This window comes from Hyla sarda, chromosome 9 (assembly GCF_029499605.1).
Source record: "Hyla sarda isolate aHylSar1 chromosome 9, aHylSar1.hap1, whole genome shotgun sequence".
Classification (NCBI taxonomy): Eukaryota; Metazoa; Chordata; class Amphibia; order Anura; family Hylidae; genus Hyla; species Hyla sarda.
The window spans coordinates 14,531,904-14,550,261 of record NC_079197.1 but is presented as its reverse complement, the minus strand read 5'-3'; the positions used below and the strand labels follow the sequence as shown (position 1 = coordinate 14,550,261).

The following is an 18,358-nucleotide window of genomic DNA, read 5'->3' as shown; positions in this document are numbered from 1 at the left end:
CCAGTCATGTACCTGACATCTAGTGGAACCCCAGTCATGTACCTGACATCTAGTGGCCCCCCAGTCATATACCTGACATCTAGTGGACCCCCAGTCATATACCTGACATCTAGTGGACCCCCAGTCATATACCTGACATCTAGTGGACCCCCAGTCATATACCTGACATCTAGTGGACCCCCAGTAATATACCTGACATCTAGTGGACCCCCAGTCATGTACCTGACATCTAGTGGACCCCCAGTCATGTACCTGACATCTAGTGGACCCCCACTCATGTACCTGACATCTAGTGGACCCCCCAGTCATATACCTGACATCTAGTGGACCCCCAGTCATATACCTGACATCTAGTGGACTCCCAGTCATATACCTGACATCTAGTGGACCCCCAGTCATATACCTGACATCTAGTGGACCCCCAGTCATATACCTGACATCTAGTGGACCCCCAGTCATATACCTGACATCTAGTGGACCCCCAGTCATATACCTGACATCTAGTGGACCCCCAGTCATATACCTGACATCTAGTGGACCCCCAGTCATATACCTGACATCTAGTGGACCCCAAGTCATATACCTGACATCTAGTGGACCCCCAGTCATGTACCTGACATCTAGTGGAACCCCAGTCATATAACTGACATCTAGTGGCCCCCCCAGTCATATACCTGACATCTAGTGGACCCCCAGTCATATACCTGACATCTAGTGGACCCCCAGTCATATACCTGACATCTAGTGGACCCCCAGTCATATACCTGACATCTAGTGGACCCCCAGTAATATACCTGACATCTAGTGGACCCCCAGTAATATACCTGACATCTAGTGGACCCCCAGTCATATACCTGACATCTAGTGGACTCCCAGTCATATACCTGACATCTAGTGGACCCCCAGTCATATACCTGACATCTACTGGAACCCCAGTCATATACCTGACATCTAGTGGACCCCCAGTCATATACTTGACATCTAGTGGACCCCCAGTCATATACCTGACATCTAGTGGACCCCCAGTCATATACCTGGCATCCAGTTGACCCCCAGTCATATACCTGACATCTAGTGGACCCCCAGTCATATACCTGGCATCCAGTTGACCCCCAGTCATATACCTGACATCTAGTGGACCCCCAGTCATATACCTGGCATCCAGTTGACCCCCAGTCATATACCTGACATCTAGTGGACCCCCAGTAATATACCTGACATCTAGTGGACTCCCAGTCATATACCTGACAACTAGTGGACCCCCAGTCATATACCTGACATCTAGTGGCCCCCCAGTCATATACCTGACATCTAGTGGCCCCCCAGTCATATACCTGACATCTACTGGAACCCCAGTCATATACCTGACATCTAGTGGACCCCCAGTCATATACCTGACATCTAGTGGACCCCCAGTCATATACCTGACATCTAGTGGACTCCCAGTCATATACCTGACATCTAGTGGCCCCCCAGTCATATACCTGACATCTAGTGGACTCCCAGTCATATACCTGACATCTAGTGGACTCCCAGTCATATACCTGACATCTAGTGGACCCTCAGTCATATACCTGACATCTAGTGGACTCCCAGTCATATACCTGACATCTAGTGGACTCCTAGTCATATACCTGACATCTAGTGGACTCCCAGTCATATACCTGACATCTAGTGGCCCCCCAGTCATATACCTGACATCTAGTGGACTCCCAGACATATACCTGACATCTAGTGGACTCCCCAGTCATATACCTGACATCTACTGGAACCCCAGTCATATACCTGACATCTAGAGAGCCCCCAGTCATATACCTGACATCTAGAGAACCCCCAGTCATATACCTGACATCTAGAGAACCCCCAGTCATATACCTGACATCTAGTGGCCCCCCAGTCATATACCTGACATCTAGTGGACTCCCAGTCATATACCTGACATCTAGTGGACTCCCAGTCATATACCTGACATCTAGTGGCCCCCCAGTCATATACCTGACATCTAGTGGACTCCCAGTCATATACCTGACATCTAGTGGCCCCCCAGTCATATACCTGACATCTAGTGGACTCCCAGTCATATACCTGACATCTAGTGGACCCTCAGTCATATACCTGACATCTAGTGGACTCCCAGTCATATACCTGACATCTAGTGGACTCCAAGTCATATACCTGACATCTAGTGGACTCCCAGTCATATACCTGACATCTAGTGGCCCCCCAGTCATATACCTGACATCTAGTGGACCCCCAGTCATATACCTGACATCTAGTGGACCCTCAGTCATATACCTGACATCTAGTGGACCCCCAGTAATATACCTGACATCTAGTGGACCCCCAGTCATATACCTGACATCTAGTGGACCCCCAGTCATATACCTGACATCTAGTGGACCCCCAGTCATATACCTGACATCTAGTGGTCCCCCAGTCATATACCTGACATCTAGGAGCCCCAGTTATATATCTGACATCTAGTGGACCCCCAGTCACATACCTGACATCTAGTGGACCCCCAGTTATATTTCTGACATCTAGTGGACTCACAGTCATATACCTGACATCTAGTGGACCCCCAGTCATATACCTGACATCTAGTGGACCCCCAGTCATTTACCTGACATCTAGTGGACCCCCAGTCATATACCTGACATCTAGTGGACCCCCAGTCATATACCTGACATCTAGTGGACCCCCAGTCATATACCTGACATCTAGTGGACCCCCAGTCATATACCTGACATCTAGTGGACCCCCCCAGTCATATACCTGACATCTACTGGAACCCCAGTCATATACCTGACATCTAGTGGACCCCCCAGTCATATACCTGACATCTACTGGAACCCCAGTCATATACCTGACATCTAGAGAACCCCCAGTCATATACCTGACATCTAGAGAACCCCCAGTCATATACCTGACATCTAGTGGACCCCCAGTCATATACCTGACATCTAGTGGACCCCCAGTCATATACCTGACATCTAGTGGACCCCCAGTCATATACCTGACATCTAGTGGACCCCCCCAGTCATATACCTGACATCTACTGGAACCCCAGTCATATACCTGACATCTAGTGGACCCCCCAGTCATATACCTGACATCTACTGGAACCCCAGTCATATACCTAACATCTAGAGAGCCCCCAGTCATATACCTGACATCTAGAGAACCCCCAGTCATATACCTGACATCTAGAGAACCCCCAGTCATATACCTGACATCTAGTGGACCCCCAGTCATATACCTGACATCTAGTGGACTCCCAGTCATATACCTGACATCTAGTGGACTCCCAGTCATATACCTGGCATCCAGTGGACCCCCAGTCATATACTTGGCATCCAGTGGACTACCAGTCGTATCCCTGACATCTAGTGGGCCTGACGTCTTATGGACTCCCAGTCATATCCTTGATGTCTAATGGACATTCAGTCTTGTCCCTGATGTCTAATGGACCAACAGTCTTATTCCAGATGTTTAACGGACCCCCAGTCTTATCCTGATGTCTAATGGACCCCTAGTCTTATCCCTGATGTCTAATGGACCCCCAGTCTTATTCCTGATGTTTAATGGACCCCCAGTCTTATCCCTGATGTCCAATGGACCCCATGCCTATCCCTGATGTCTAATGGACCCCCAGTCTTATCCCTGATGTCTAATGGACCCCCAGTCTTATCCCTGATGTCTAATGGACCCCCAGTCTTATCCCTCATGTCTAATGGACCCCCAGTCTTATCCCTGATGTCTAATGGACCCCAGTCTTATCTTTGATGTCTAATGGACCCCCAGTCTTATCTCTGATGTCTAATGGAATACTAGCCCTATTTCTGATGTATAATGGCCCCCCAGTATTACCCCTGATCTTTAGTGGACCCCCAGTTCTATCCCTGATGTATAATGAAAGCACAGTCATATCCCTGCTGCCTAGTGCACCCCCAATCATATCCCTGCCATCTAGTGGATCCCCAGTCTTATCCCTGCCATCTAATAGACCCCTAATTTTATTCCTGATGTCTAGTGGACCCCTAGCGCAATCCCTCTCATTTTATGGACCTCAAGTCTAATCCCTGCCATGTTCAGGATCAAAATTGTTGTAATGACACTTGTACCTGTAATTACAGGAAGCTATAAGTGATCCAAGCAAGGCCCTGTTCACATCTGGTTTTTCCCATATGCAGGATTGTCGCTTTTTTACAGACAAAAACAGAAACTTATTTCTACCTACATGGATGTCTATACTGTTTTCCATGTGTCCTTTTATTTTATTTTATGATATTAGGGTCCATGTACGCGACATTGCCTAATACACAGACCATATACAAAAATTAGGGGAAAAAGCTCTGTAGTTATAGAATGTGATACAGCATACACCAGTGTTTTCCAACCAGTGTGCCTCCATCTGTTGCAAAACTACAACTGCTGGGAGTTGTAGTTTTGCAACGGCTGGTATAGATCCACAGCTATATTACAGATTTGCAAATGGGACATAAGGCATGAGGATTGTACTCACCGGCTCCTGGCCACTCCGGTCTGTATCCAGGCGCTGGTACGTTCAGAGCGCGTGGAGCTGAAAATACAGAAATACACAATACATGTGCGCTACGGAGAAAATACACAATACATGTGCGCTACGGAGGCTGCACCTGAACACTTTAGTGCACATAACACATATAATATATATATTTATATATAATACATCCAAATAGGCTAAGACTGTAAAGCAGAGTCCTGGATTTTATCTTTTGAATAAAGCGGTTTCCTCAAAACAGGGTCTCATGATGCATCAATGGGACTAGTCACAAGCACTGACTGGTGGGATTTACACTGAATCTGGAGAAACCCTTTAACATAACAGACTCTGTAGTGTCAAATCTCCTTTAAAGCATACCTTCATTGCTTTTTTCGACAAATGAGTGTGCTTACTGCTACATCTTGTGAGCCCCAGTGTTATGTGATTCTATGGTACTGGGTCTTACTGTGGAGACGGAGCACAGAGCTTTGTCTCCTATCGCATAGTTATAAATGAGGGGAGAACGCACCTTGTTTTGGCATTTAGGCACCAATTTTGAAATGAAGGTTATATTAAAAGAGGATTGTACAAAGTGCTGCACCATAGTCATTTTTCCAAAAAATTAAGTCATCATTGGAGGTACGCTTTATGGTCCACACTCGTCACATGTCACAGACAGTCAGAGATAAGATTAGCTCTTCAGTGTGTGATTCTCAACAAACTGGACCCCCTTTAACTGTGACATTGGGGTGAACTACTGCAGAACCAGTTCGCCTATGTCTGGTGTTATCCAGAAAGAAGTTCCCTAAGGGTATGTTCACATGGAATTATTCTCCAATGGATTTTGGCACATATTCTGTCTCATGTTGGATTTTAATTTGTCATGTGAACATAACCTTGAAACTAGCAGATTTAAGAATACTGATACTGCCCACAAAATGACATCTGCTACAATATCAGGACATCCATCATTTTCAATAAGGTACAATAGTGTTCTTCAGCTGTGCAAAAATTGTGCATAGAAGCATCATCCACAGTGCAGTAAGGGAGGCCGACAGTTGTGAACTGAATCATATTCTTGATTGTCAAAGCCTTAGCTTTTAGTACATACACCGAGCAGCCATAACATTTTAACCAAATGCCTGCCTAATATTGTATCAGTCCCACTTGTGCTCTGACCTGCCTGGACTTCACAAGACCTGTGCTGCGTCCTCTGGTATCAGATCAAGTAGGTTATGAGGTGCGGCCTCTATGGTTGGGACTTGTTTATCTAGCACATCCCACAGATGACAGATGGGATGAGATCTGGGGAATCTGGAGGCTGAGTCACCATCTTGATCTTTTTGTCCTGTTACTCATTCCTGAACAATGTCTGCAGTGTTGCCTCAAGCAAGGTTTTCAGCAGGATTTTGCCCATTACACTTAACAGTGAGCCATGATTCAGCATGGGCGCTCAGACCAGTCAGTGGGGCCCCATACACAGATGTCCTGTGTGATTTAACACCTTTCTCAACACCTTAGACAGCAGGGACTTGTTCTTCATTGAAGCACTTTTGGTAGGTACTAAGCACGACATAATGGAACACCCCACAAGACCGGCCGTTCAGGAGAAGCTCTGACCCGGTCATCTAGACATCTTTATTTGGCCCTTGTTGCTCAGATCCTTAAATTTTCCTATTTTTCCCATTTCAAACATCAACTTCAAGAACCGATTGATCACTTTCTGCCTGATATATCCCACCCCTGACACTAAATATCAATGTTGTTTACTTCTTGTGTCAGTAGTTTCAGAGTAGGGTCATATGTTGCAGACAGAATAATGTGGGGCCAGTTTACTGGCAAATGTGTGGCTATTGGCCGCTGCTCAGTTCCTACCCTTAATGTTATGGCTGATCGGCGCGCATCCACAGCAACCAGTTCAGAGTTCAGTTCATAGCTCTATTATTAAAATCTGCCAGCAATCTCACACCATGACAGTCCCTAATGATTCTGGATGTGGTATTAATCTGATCATTCCAAAAACAAATTTGAGAAACTTTTTCTTTCTTCATTGGCATTCATTGTACCCTAATCATATAGGAAACGTCCAGCCAAGGTAAATACAAACTTGAAAAAATTCACCAAACCATGCACAACTGTGTTCAATAGCAGCCGCGTAAAGTCGTGACCACAAGCAATATTGTTCTGGCTGGAAGATAGGTAAAATGTAAAATATCTACACAGTGTTCCATTGTGTGATCTATCTACAATAAACATAGAAGACCTGTGTTACAATATAGTCAGCGACAAAACATACATTAACAGGACAAGGACTGACTGTCGCTACGTAAGGACAGAATGAAGGGTTCAGTTTGGTTGTAGTTTTTGGGACTACTGCAGAGGAGACGGCCATGTACCCATCGGGCACCAATTACATTGTGACTGATACGTCACTAGGTGGTTAAATCGCATTGATACAAACTCAATAAAACACATCAGGAACAACCCAGAGAGAGTTTGCTTTGTTGAAGTTCTAATTCTGCAAAGTTAAAAAGTTTCCTCCTCCTTCCCCTGATCACTACATTACAGTATATACATATACCTGTACATATAGAGCCCTCCTATTCATTCACAGGGAGTGAGTATCCCCAAATGGTTGGTAAAGCTATGGGCTGAGAAGGGGTTAAATGGGTTACAGAGTAGATGCTGAGGCCATTTTACAGCCACAAAGGCCGAATCCTGCAGTTCTGAAGTAAATTTAGATCACCAGAAATTTCTACATTGATCTATGCCAACATTTCCCAACCAGAGTTCTTCCAGCTGTTGCAAAACCACAACTCCCGGCATACCTGGACAGCCAAAGGTTTTCTATGTTTTATTTGTGTTTAAAAAGCTGCCACTAGGTGTCTCCCTAATTGTCCAGATCACATTTCCCCCACAGACTCTGGACTCCTGCTGCTCTGGCAGAAGTCCAATATCAGAAAATGCATTCTGGAGTGCTGGAGTGCTCTGGGCTGTGTGTAGCAGAGTGAGGGAGGAAGTTCTCCCCTGTATGGCTTCAGATGATGTCACGCCTGCTGGGGAACGCCCCTTCCCAGTCTGTGAATCTGACTGAGACTGAGCAGAAAATACAGAGCAATATCAAGGGAGAAAACTAACAAATAATAAAAATAAAGGCAGGGGGTGGTTTATCATGATGGGGGCAGTGACCTGGGAGGATTATAACATTTAACAAGATCATGAAAGGTACTCTTTAAAGTGAATGTGTCACACCATGTTTATGATATGAGCTGCAGAGACTGTCAGATAGGTGACCGGATGAAAATATCAAATATAACTTTGTAAGTGTTGATGACTTTTCCACAACATATAAAATGGAGATCTATCTCCCCGGGCTCCAGTGTTAAGGAGGTGGGGCTGCAAGATTGCACAAGATTTGGAGACTGGGCTCCGTGCCAACAGTGAACCAGGAAGGGATAGAATAAGGAGAAAGCAAAAGTGTATGAGCTTTAGGCCAGGTTTAAACTGAGAATTCAAGGGTTATTCCACCCAGAAAACAATTTGAGCAGTGTGAATGGGTTCATGGAAAACCTTCACCGGCAGTGAAATTTCCAAAATTTAGAAGCGGAATTCCATTCGAAAACTTCCGTAGTATAAACCCAGCTAGTTTAGAGAGTCAATGGGGCAGATTTACTAATACTATCTCATACATAGACAGAGCCAATCTAAATTCTGACAGTCTACAAATGCATTAGATTTATCACAGAGGTTCAGGATATTTGATAAATCTGACTTATAGTTACACTGTCTAGTCTAAACTTAGATCAACTATTAATAGCTCAATGTCCCCTTGAAGCCACACTCCTTTCCTACCAAGCCACATCCTTTTCTGATGAGCCACACCCCTATGTTAAGTGAAGTGTAAAGGCCATTCTGGGCAGAGATACCATCTGCAGCGGGCACTGCCAAAATCCATCAGTACTAGGACTGCGAGGATATGTGCCGTCACCATTGACCGCAATGCAGTACAAGCAGAATGTGCACAGTGCAGTAGAATCCCACTGAAGAGAAACAAAAGGCTGAACTCAGAATTTCTGTAGTATTAAAGGGGTATTCCAGGCCAAAACTTTTTTTTTATATATCAACTGGCTCCGGAAAGTTAAACAGATTTGTGAATTACTTCTATTAAAAAATCTTAATCCTTCCAATAGTTATCAGCTTCTGAAGTTGAGTTGCTGTTTTCTGTCTAACTGCTTTCTGATGACTCACGTCCCAGAAGCTGTGCAATTCCTATGGGGATATTTTCCCATCATGCACAGCTCCCGGGACGTGACATCATCATTGAGTAGTTAGACAGAAAATTTCAGAAGCTAATAACTATTGGAAGGATTAACATTTTTTAATAGAAGTAATTTACAAATCTGTTTAACTTTCCGGAGCCAGTTGATATATATATAAATTTTTTTTTGCCTGGAATACCCCTTTAATGGGCCCTAAAAAGTGTCCAAAACAAAAATAAATGTTGAGCATGTCATACGTATACATACAGAAGAGAAAAAAGTATTTAGTCAGCCACCAATTGTGCAAGTTCTCCCACTTAAAAAGATCAGAGAGGCCTGTCTAGGTTATAACCTCAACTATGAGACAGAATGAGAAAAAAAAATCCATAAAATCACATTGTCTGATTTTTTAAGAATTTATTTGCAAATTATGGTGGAAAATATGTATTTGGTCAATAACAAAAGTTCATCTCAATACTTTGTTATATCCCCTTTGTTGGCAATGACAGAGGTCAAACGTTTTCTGTAAGTCTTCACAAGGTTTTCACACACTGTTGCTGGTATTTTGGCCCATTCCTCCATGCAGATCCCTTCAAGAGCAGTGATGATTTTGGGCTGTCACTGGGCAACACAGACTTTCAACTCCCTCCAAAGGTTTTCTATGGGGTTGAGATCTGGAGACTGGCTAGGCCACTCCAGGACCTTGAAATACTTCTTACGAAGACACTCCTTCGTTGCCTGGGCGGTGTGTTTGGGATCATTGTCATGGTGAAAGACCCAGCCATGTTTCATCTTCAATGTCCTTGCTGATGAAAGAGGTTTTTACTCAAAATCTCACCATAGCCCCATTCATTCTTTCCTTTACATGGATCAGTCATCCTGGCCGCTTTGAAGAAAAACAGCCCCAAAGCATGATGTTTCCACCCCCATGCTTCACAGTAGGTATAATGTTCTTTAGATGCTACTCAGCATTCTTTCTGTTTCAAACACGACGAGTTGCATTATTACCAAAAAGTTCTACTTTGGCTTCATTTGACCATATTACATTCTCCCAATACTCTTCTGGATCATCCAAATGCTCTCAAGCAAACTTCAGACGGGCCCGGACATGTACTGGCTTAAGCAGAGGGACAAGTCTGGCACTGCATGATTTGAGTCCCTGGCAGCGTAGTGTGTTACTGATGGTAGCCTTTGTTACTTTGGTCCCTGTTCTCTGCAGGTCATTCGCTAGGTCCCTCGTGTGGTTTTGGGATTTTTGCTCACTGTTCTTGTGATCATTTTGACACCATGGGGTGAGATCTTGCGTGGAGACCCAGATCGAGGGAAATTATCAGCGGTCTTGTATGTCTTCCATTTTCTAATAATTGTGCCCACAGTTGATTTCTTCACACCAAGCTGCTTGCCTATTGCAGATTTAGTCTTCAATTATTTAGTCTACAATTTTGTTTCTGGTGTCCTTTGACAGCTCTTTTGTCTTGGCCATGGTGAAGTTTGTAGTCTGCTAACAAGTTCAAACAGGTACCATTAATAAAGGTAACGAGTGGAGGAAAGAGGAAGTTACAGGTCTGTGAGAGCCAGAAATTTAGCTTGTTTGTAGGTGACCAAATACTTATTTCCACCATAATTTGCAAATAAATTCTTAAAAATCAGTCAATGTGATTTTATGTATTTTCTTTCTCATTATGTTGCTCATAGTTGAGGTATACCTATGATGAAAATTACAGGCCTATTATTTTTAAGTGGAATAACTTCCACAATTGGTGGCTGACTAAAAACTTTTTTGTCCCACTGCATATATGTTTGTGTATATATATATATATATATATATATATATATATATATATAATGTTTTTGCACATCTGCAATAGTAAATCTGCCCGATATATACATTGGGGGGAGGGGAAAGAAAAATAAAATTTAATTTACTTAGCTGGTTAATAACACAGTACAATGATAAGTTATGTGATTAATCGCAGTATTAGTGGTATCACCTGCTCCCCATGAAACTTTGCCGTATGTTAAAGTAACATTGTTTAGGGTTATCCTTCTGGATGAATAGATTAAAGGAGTACTCCAGTATTGGAAAACTTAACTCCTTAACTCCTAAGGATAGGTGGTAAGTTTCAGATTGCGGGGGGTCCCGGCTCTCCGGCCAGATAGCATGTGTCGACCACCGCACGAAGTGCCGGCCAACGCGCCCCCTCCCATAGAGTTATATTGAAGGGGAGTGTCAGCCGCCGCTTCATGCGGTGGTGGACATGCCCCCTTCCCCTGGACAGCCGGGGCCCCCGGTACAGGAGATCACGGGGGTCCCAGCGGTCGGACCCCCCACGAGCCTAAGGATAGGGGATACGTTTTCCAATACTGGAGTACTCCTTTAATTCTTTCTGGAACAAAAGCTTAATTGTAGTAATAATAATAATAAGGCTACATTAACATCTGAGTCCTTTTCAGAGACAAACAATACAGCTGGACGGTTTGTTGCCCAACAGACACCAATGAATCTTATTGACTCTGAATGGGGTCCATCGAATTTCTATCTGCTGTCTGTTGTTTTGCAGGAGTCGAGCGGAGGGATAGAACTGACCTACAGTAATGTTTTGCTGTTCATCTCCTGTCTTTTCAGAGGCATAAATTTAGATAATATTCATAATGTTCACAAGATGTTACCATTGGAACAAGGCATTTGCTACAGGGTCCTTATCAGTTTTATAACAATAATTAATAACATAAAATGTTTACTTTATAATATAAAACTTGTTTCGGTAAAGAAAGGACACTGCTATTCTGATTTGTCTATAGAAAAGGTGCCAATGTTCCATGATAATCCATGTACTCATTGCCCTTGTAATTCAACTCTATGACTTCTATGTATGTGATCAGTGTAAATAAAGTAACATATAAAAGTAGTGAATACATATATACAAAAATATAATGTTACTACAGAAAGTTCAGATTTGGATAGAGATTTAAGTCAAGCATGCAATTTGAAAAAGAGGTTGAGTAGATTACACATGGGAGAGGCAGCCATTTTTTGAGCTGAAGCAATGGAAATAGCGGTAGCACAGAGATATAAGGTTACTTTTCTAGTGAATATATGGTGCACCAATGGTTCAAGTAAAAAAAATGGCTGCTCCCATTGTATGAAGGTGCACTTTAAGTCTTTACTCAGAAGGATAGACCCACCACCTATATGTACCTGTACACACAGCTTCGACTCCTGGGAGAGTTCCGTACCGGGACCCTCCAGTTGGGACCCAGCGTGGCATACATACGACCCCTGTTTGCAAATTTAAACATGAGTTCGAACACCGTGCAAGAAAAAGCATAGCCAATAACATGCAGCTATATGCTTATAACAGTACTACACGGCTGCCCCCGAGATGCATTTACTTTAGGATGCCACTCATTGCAGACCAGACTTTAATGACCTGGTTGGGGGATCATAACATATCCACACTATACATGTATCAGTATTAAAGGGACATGGCTATAGTATAGTATTAAAGGGACATGGACACATGAACATCTCAAGGGATGGGCGCTTCCTCCAGACAGATAACTAGGTTCGTCTGTATTAAATATAGGCGCACTGTAAAAGCTGGATATGCTCAGGATCTGCTTCATGGAACTGCTGTGATTAGAAATTATTCACATATTGATGTCTCTATAACCAGTGGTGCACTTGATATCTTGACTTGTTTATAGGGTAATTCCACCTGACAATATTTGTGATACGGCACCGCAAGAGTCAGGGATCAAACATGCAATAAGAACAGAACCCATGCAGACAAAGGGGATGTGAATTCACCCAATGTCCAATTGGCTTTATGGTTTCATTCAGGCCTTCAAAATATTACTGCCTTTTGTGTCTATAAAACCCTATGGGGAAACTGTAATTGGAGCGGTAAAATTATGGGAAGTCTGCATTGCCGCAGTGATGTCGATGCTAGAATGAAGCCCATAACACCTATCTGAAACCAGCTGCACATTCGTTTTGGCCGAGTGAGCATGTGCTCTGAATTGAAGGGGGGGGGGGGGGGGGGGGGGGCATAGGTCATTGCCAGGCACCTCTAGCAGCAGCTTCTCTCCCTTACGAACCCAAGGAGGGGTGTTGAATTTCAAGATGCCTGATCCTTCCACCTTCTGTCAGGGATAAGTTGGGACACCCCAAACACATTATATGTTCTGTCAGTTCTACCAGGGGTGTTCCCATCTGGCAACTTGAGCTCCCCGGCCCGCAATGGCCTGCTTGTGGCTGCCAGAGGTTGTTGGGAAAACAGCAGAGTTGAGACAGTTGTATAAAAACATTGAACCACGCACCATGCTGTTGTCCCAGAGTTATGCGGGGGCCAGGGAGCCCAAGATGTGGGATTGGAAGACCTGTTTAATATTTGTCTTCTCTTGTGCTGACTAGATATTATTCATCGGGATCACTTCCTTTTTTAGCTGCTTCCACCCACACCGCACAAGGTTTATTTATTTGGTCATCTGGGGATACATTCAGACGTATATACGTATTTTACCAATGGCCATTGAGGTGTAAGGTCTTCTGACTCTTTGGGATACAACAAAGATTTTACTATGTACAGGATAATACTGGGTCATACCTCGACAACAAAGATAAAACCCAATAAATCTATATAATATAAGCTTATGGCCTTTTGTTGGGTAAGAACGAATAACACTGAACACAAACAGAACACACAGAACAATCTAGACGTAACAGCGACAACGAGGCATCATCCGCCTCCTTCAGAGAATGTTCTGAGTGGGGAATTAGGGCAAAATATTTTAACCCTGTGTTCTCTGGATATATGTGGGAATACATTTCCTCAAAGCATTTGTCTTCATCTACTTTGTGTTTATTGTATTAATCCATTTGTATCAGCAGGAGGTCCCCAGGATATCATTTGCTTCTTATTATTCGGATAATTATATCTGTATACAGAAAATAAGAGCGACTCACCTGTCAAGGACAGAAGACACCTCCTCACTAAACTCTGAACTTTCACTGCTCCCTGCAAGACAAACAAGAGAGAAATGTGCTTAAAAAAAAAACCATGCAAAAATACATTATCCATAGAATAATTAAGCACTCAACATGACCCAACCACTGTATATGTCCATAATATTATTCTACAGAACACTACAACCCTCAACATGATCCGACCAATGTATATGTCCATAATATTATTCTACAGAACACTACAACCCTCAACATGACCCGACCACTGTATATGTCCATAATATTATTCTACAGAACACTACAACCCTCAACATGACCCAACCACTGTATATGTCCATAATATAATTCTATAGAACACTACAACCCTCAACATGACCCAACCACTGTATATGTCCATAATATAATTTTATAGAACACTACAACCCTCAACATGATCCGACCACTGTATATGTCTATAATATAATTCTATAGAACACTACAACCCTCAACATGATCTGACCACTGTATATGTCTATAATATAATTCTATAGAACACTACAACTCTCAACATGATCCAACCAATGTATATGTCTATAATATAATTCTATAGAACACTACAACTCTCAACATGACCCAACCAATGTATATGTCTATAATATAATTTTATAGAACACTACAACCCTCAACATGATCCGACCAATGTATATGTCCATAATATAATTCTACAAAACACTACAACCCTTAACATGATCAGACCACTGTATATGTCCATAATATTATTCTACAGAACACTACAACCCTCAACATGATCCAACCATTGTATATGTCCATAATATAATTATATAGAACACTACAACCCTCAACATGATCAGACCATTATATATAATTATACATATATATATATATATATATATATATATAATTCTACAGAACACTTTCATTCTCAATTCTACAGAACACTTTAACCCTCAACATGATCCAACTACTGTATATGTCCATAATATTATTCTACAGAACACCACAACCCTCAACATGATCAGACCACTGTATATGTCCACAATATAATTCTACAGAACGCTACAACCCTCAACATGATCAGACAATTGTATGTGTCCATAATATAATTCTACAGAACACTACAACCCTCAACATGACCCGACCACTGTATATGTCTATAATATTATTCTACAGAACACTACAACCCTCAACATGATCAGACAATTGTATATGTCCATAATATAATTCTACAGAACACTACAACCCTCAACATGATCCGACCACTGTATATGTCTATAATATACTCTAGACAAAGAACACTACAACCCCCAACATGACCCGGCCGTAACACAATTCTCTACAACGCTATACATAGAACACTACCACCCCCAACATGACCCGGCCATAACAGAATTCTATTATCCTCTAAACATAAAGCACTACAACCCTCAACATGACCCTATGAAATATTTCACAAGTCTGCTGCACCTCAACACCAGATATGATGTAACCCAGATACCAGCGGCTCCACTGTCAGTCTATCAGATCGTGTCCATCAGGACAATGTACTCGCGGTCTCATAATACAATGATTAAAGCGGAGAATAATCTCTCTTCCTATCAACCATATGTAACAACTGTAATGTCTTCCATCTGCAGAAGATCCTTCCCTGGCAGTCCCTGTCTCCTCTTGGCCCCTGTACACACTGGCTAACATGCTTACAGTAATGTGTAGATTATTGATCCCCAACCAGTGCTTCTACAGCTGTTGCAAAACTACAACTCCCAGCATGCCTTGACAGCTAAATTTTAGTTTTATGTACAGGGTGTGGGTCTCTGTTGTAGATTATTCTGGGAATTACACAATGCTGCAGTAGTTCTCCACAGGGGCATTGGTTAAGATTATCTACCAACACAGAGGTGCAGACGTTCTCTGAACTACTGTCTGTAAATCACAATAATAGTACCTGAATAACCTGGGTAGAAAATGACAGCTAAGTTCCCACTTACACCCCATGCTTCAGGGATAACCATCTCCGGAAAAGTCACAAGAAATAACAATTCATTACAACCCGTCTCCAGCAGGTTACCTGTGATTGTGTATAAGTGAAATAAGTATAAAACAGCAAAGGTAGCCAGTGGTAACGATGAAAATTGTAGTTTTATTAGGTTCCCATAAAACCGCATGCAAGCGGGATATCAGCCATCAAACAACTCACAGCAGGCGTGGACACGTTTTGGGTATGCACCCTTCGTCTTAAATAAGTATTAAACATGTCACCATGTTTTCTCACTAATATATTTCCAGAAGCTATTGACATAAAACTTTCCCCATATGTTGTTAACAACCTAAGTAATTTAGACATACAAAGTAATAACGTGAAATGACACAGGGAAAAAGTATTGAACAGGCTTATTGATATTTATTTAATACTTTGTTTAAAAGCCTTTGTTGGTAATGACAGCTCCAAGATGCCTCCTGTATGGAGAAGTGGATTTTGGCCCATTCTCCCTAACAGTCTTCAAATCTTGAAGGTTCTGTGGGTCTCTTCTATGAATCATGATCTTCAGTTCTTGCCATTCTAGCAGCTTTATTTTCTTTCTTTGATACCATTTCAGAGTTTCCTTGGCTGTGTGTTTGGGATCATTGTCTTGCTGAAATGTTCGCCCTTGTTTCATCTTCATCATCCTGGTAGACGGCAGAAGACTCTTGTCAAGAACTTCACTGTTGGTGTTTTTAGGGTGACGTGCAGTGCCCTTTCTCCTCTAAGCATGTGTACTGTGGTATCCAAACAGTTCCATTCTGCTCTCATCTGATCGCTTTATATTCTTTCAGGATTTCACTGGCTTTTCCAAATGTTGTGCACGAAACTCTACACATCGTAACTAGAAAATTCAGAAGCTTAGAAATGCACCTGTAACCAACGTGTGACCACTGGTCTAGATCAGTGTTACCCAACCAAGGTGCCTCTAGCTGTTGCAAAACAGTTAGCAACAGCTGGAGACACAATGGTTAGGAAACACTGGTCTAGAGACCCAAACTGAAAGCACCACAGCCTATGACCAGCAGTCAGGCCCTACTGATGGATGAACCACCTGTTCAGCTCACAGCCTCATCCATAATGCAATGGATTCAGAGGCCTTCACTTACCCAGCTGAAAAAACTCACATTTTGTAAATTTTGAGTTCTTTATGGCAAGAGTAGTACTCCATTTTTCCAGTGATGGTGCTGTTGATTTACTTTTCACAGATTAACATTTATCTTCACTACATCTTCACCTTCTTTGCCTGACAGGCCATAGTCACTGTTCTCTCTCTATAAATCTCCGTGTTCTTATATGAGCCATGTGTGATGTGTCTGCCCGCACTCATCGTCCCCTGCACCTCTGTTTAGTTTCGGATGACGGGCTGTCGGCAGCTCAGGGGGGTAATACGTTCTTGCTCCCCGGGGGACACTCCACAGCATAAAGTCGGCATTGAAAAGAGTGAATGGCCTGTTTTGTATTATTTAGTTAACACAAATGACATCTATAGAGAGACACAGACTTCAGCGCCGGCCAGGTATATTAAAGAATCACTCCGTCATTTCTGTCTAATGATTATTATTTACTTGGAAGTCTTCATGTCATCACAGGGACAGCTGGAATAGCCAGCAATGTAGGGGGAATGTGTTAACAATATGGAGACAGACCACCAGGTCACTTCCATGTCCATGCACATTAGATTAATGGGTACTCCGCCCCTAGACATCTTATCCCCCATCCAAAGGATAAGATGTCAGATCGCCGCGGTCCCGCTGCTGGGGACCCCCGGGATTGCCGCTGCCGCACCTCGTTGTCATTACTGCACAGAGCGAGTTCGCTCTGTGCGTAATGACGGGCGATACAGGGGACGGAGCAGCGTGACATCATGGCTCCGCCCCTCGTGACATCATGGCCCGCCCCCTTAATACAAGTCTATGGCAGGGGCGTGACTACCGCCAGGCCCCCTCCCATAGACTCATATTGAGGGGGGCGGGCCGTGATGTCACGAGGGGCGGAGCCGTGATGTAACAATGCTCCGGCCCCTGTACTGCCCGTCATTACGTGCAGAGCGATCTCGCAGTAATGACAGCGGGGTGCCTCAGCGGCAATCCCGGGGGTTCCCAGCAGCGGGACCGCAGCGATCTGACATCTTATCCTTTGGATAGGGGATAAGATGTCTAGGGGCAGAGTACCCCTTTAAAGGGGTACTCCGGTGGAAAATAAATGTTTTCGAATCAACTGGTGCCAGAAAGTTATACAGATATGTAAATTATTTCTATATAAAAATCTTAATCTTTCTAGTACTTATCAGCAGCTGTACGTTCCAGAGGAAGTTGTGGAGTTCTTTCCAGTCTGACCACACTGCTCTCTGCTAGCACCTCTGTCCATGTCAGAAGTTTGCGGTGAGGATTTGCCTCTTTTCTGGACAGTTCCTGTCAGGGACAGAGGTGGCAGCAGAGAGCACTGTGGTCAGATTGGAAAGACCTACACAACTTCCTCTGGAGCACACAGCAGCTGATAAGTACTGGAAGGATTAAAGGGGTTATCTACCATAAGGTGATTTTAGTACTTACCTGTCAGAAAGTAATGGACATGCTTAGGAAGGA

At 43.2% G+C, this 18,358-nt stretch overlaps 1 protein-coding gene across 7 annotated transcripts in view; it reads right to left on the bottom strand.

Annotated features, from left to right (window-relative positions):
• RALGPS1 (Ral GEF with PH domain and SH3 binding motif 1) overlaps positions 1-18,358 on the bottom strand; it is a 409,196-nt gene that overhangs the window by 14,679 nt on the left and 376,159 nt on the right. For 5 of the 7 annotated variants that reach the window (XM_056538115.1, XM_056538117.1, XM_056538119.1 and 2 more), the window contains 3 exons: positions 13,754-13,805; positions 11,984-12,064; positions 4,526-4,582 (listed from right to left, as the gene is read on the bottom strand). In XM_056538115.1, coding sequence (XP_056394090.1) covers positions 4,526-4,582; positions 11,984-12,064; positions 13,754-13,805 — 190 coding nt within the window. The remainder of the gene's footprint in view (positions 1-4,525; positions 4,583-11,983; positions 12,065-13,753; positions 13,806-18,358) is intronic. The other 2 variants (XM_056538118.1, XM_056538122.1) reach the window with 1 other exon arrangement.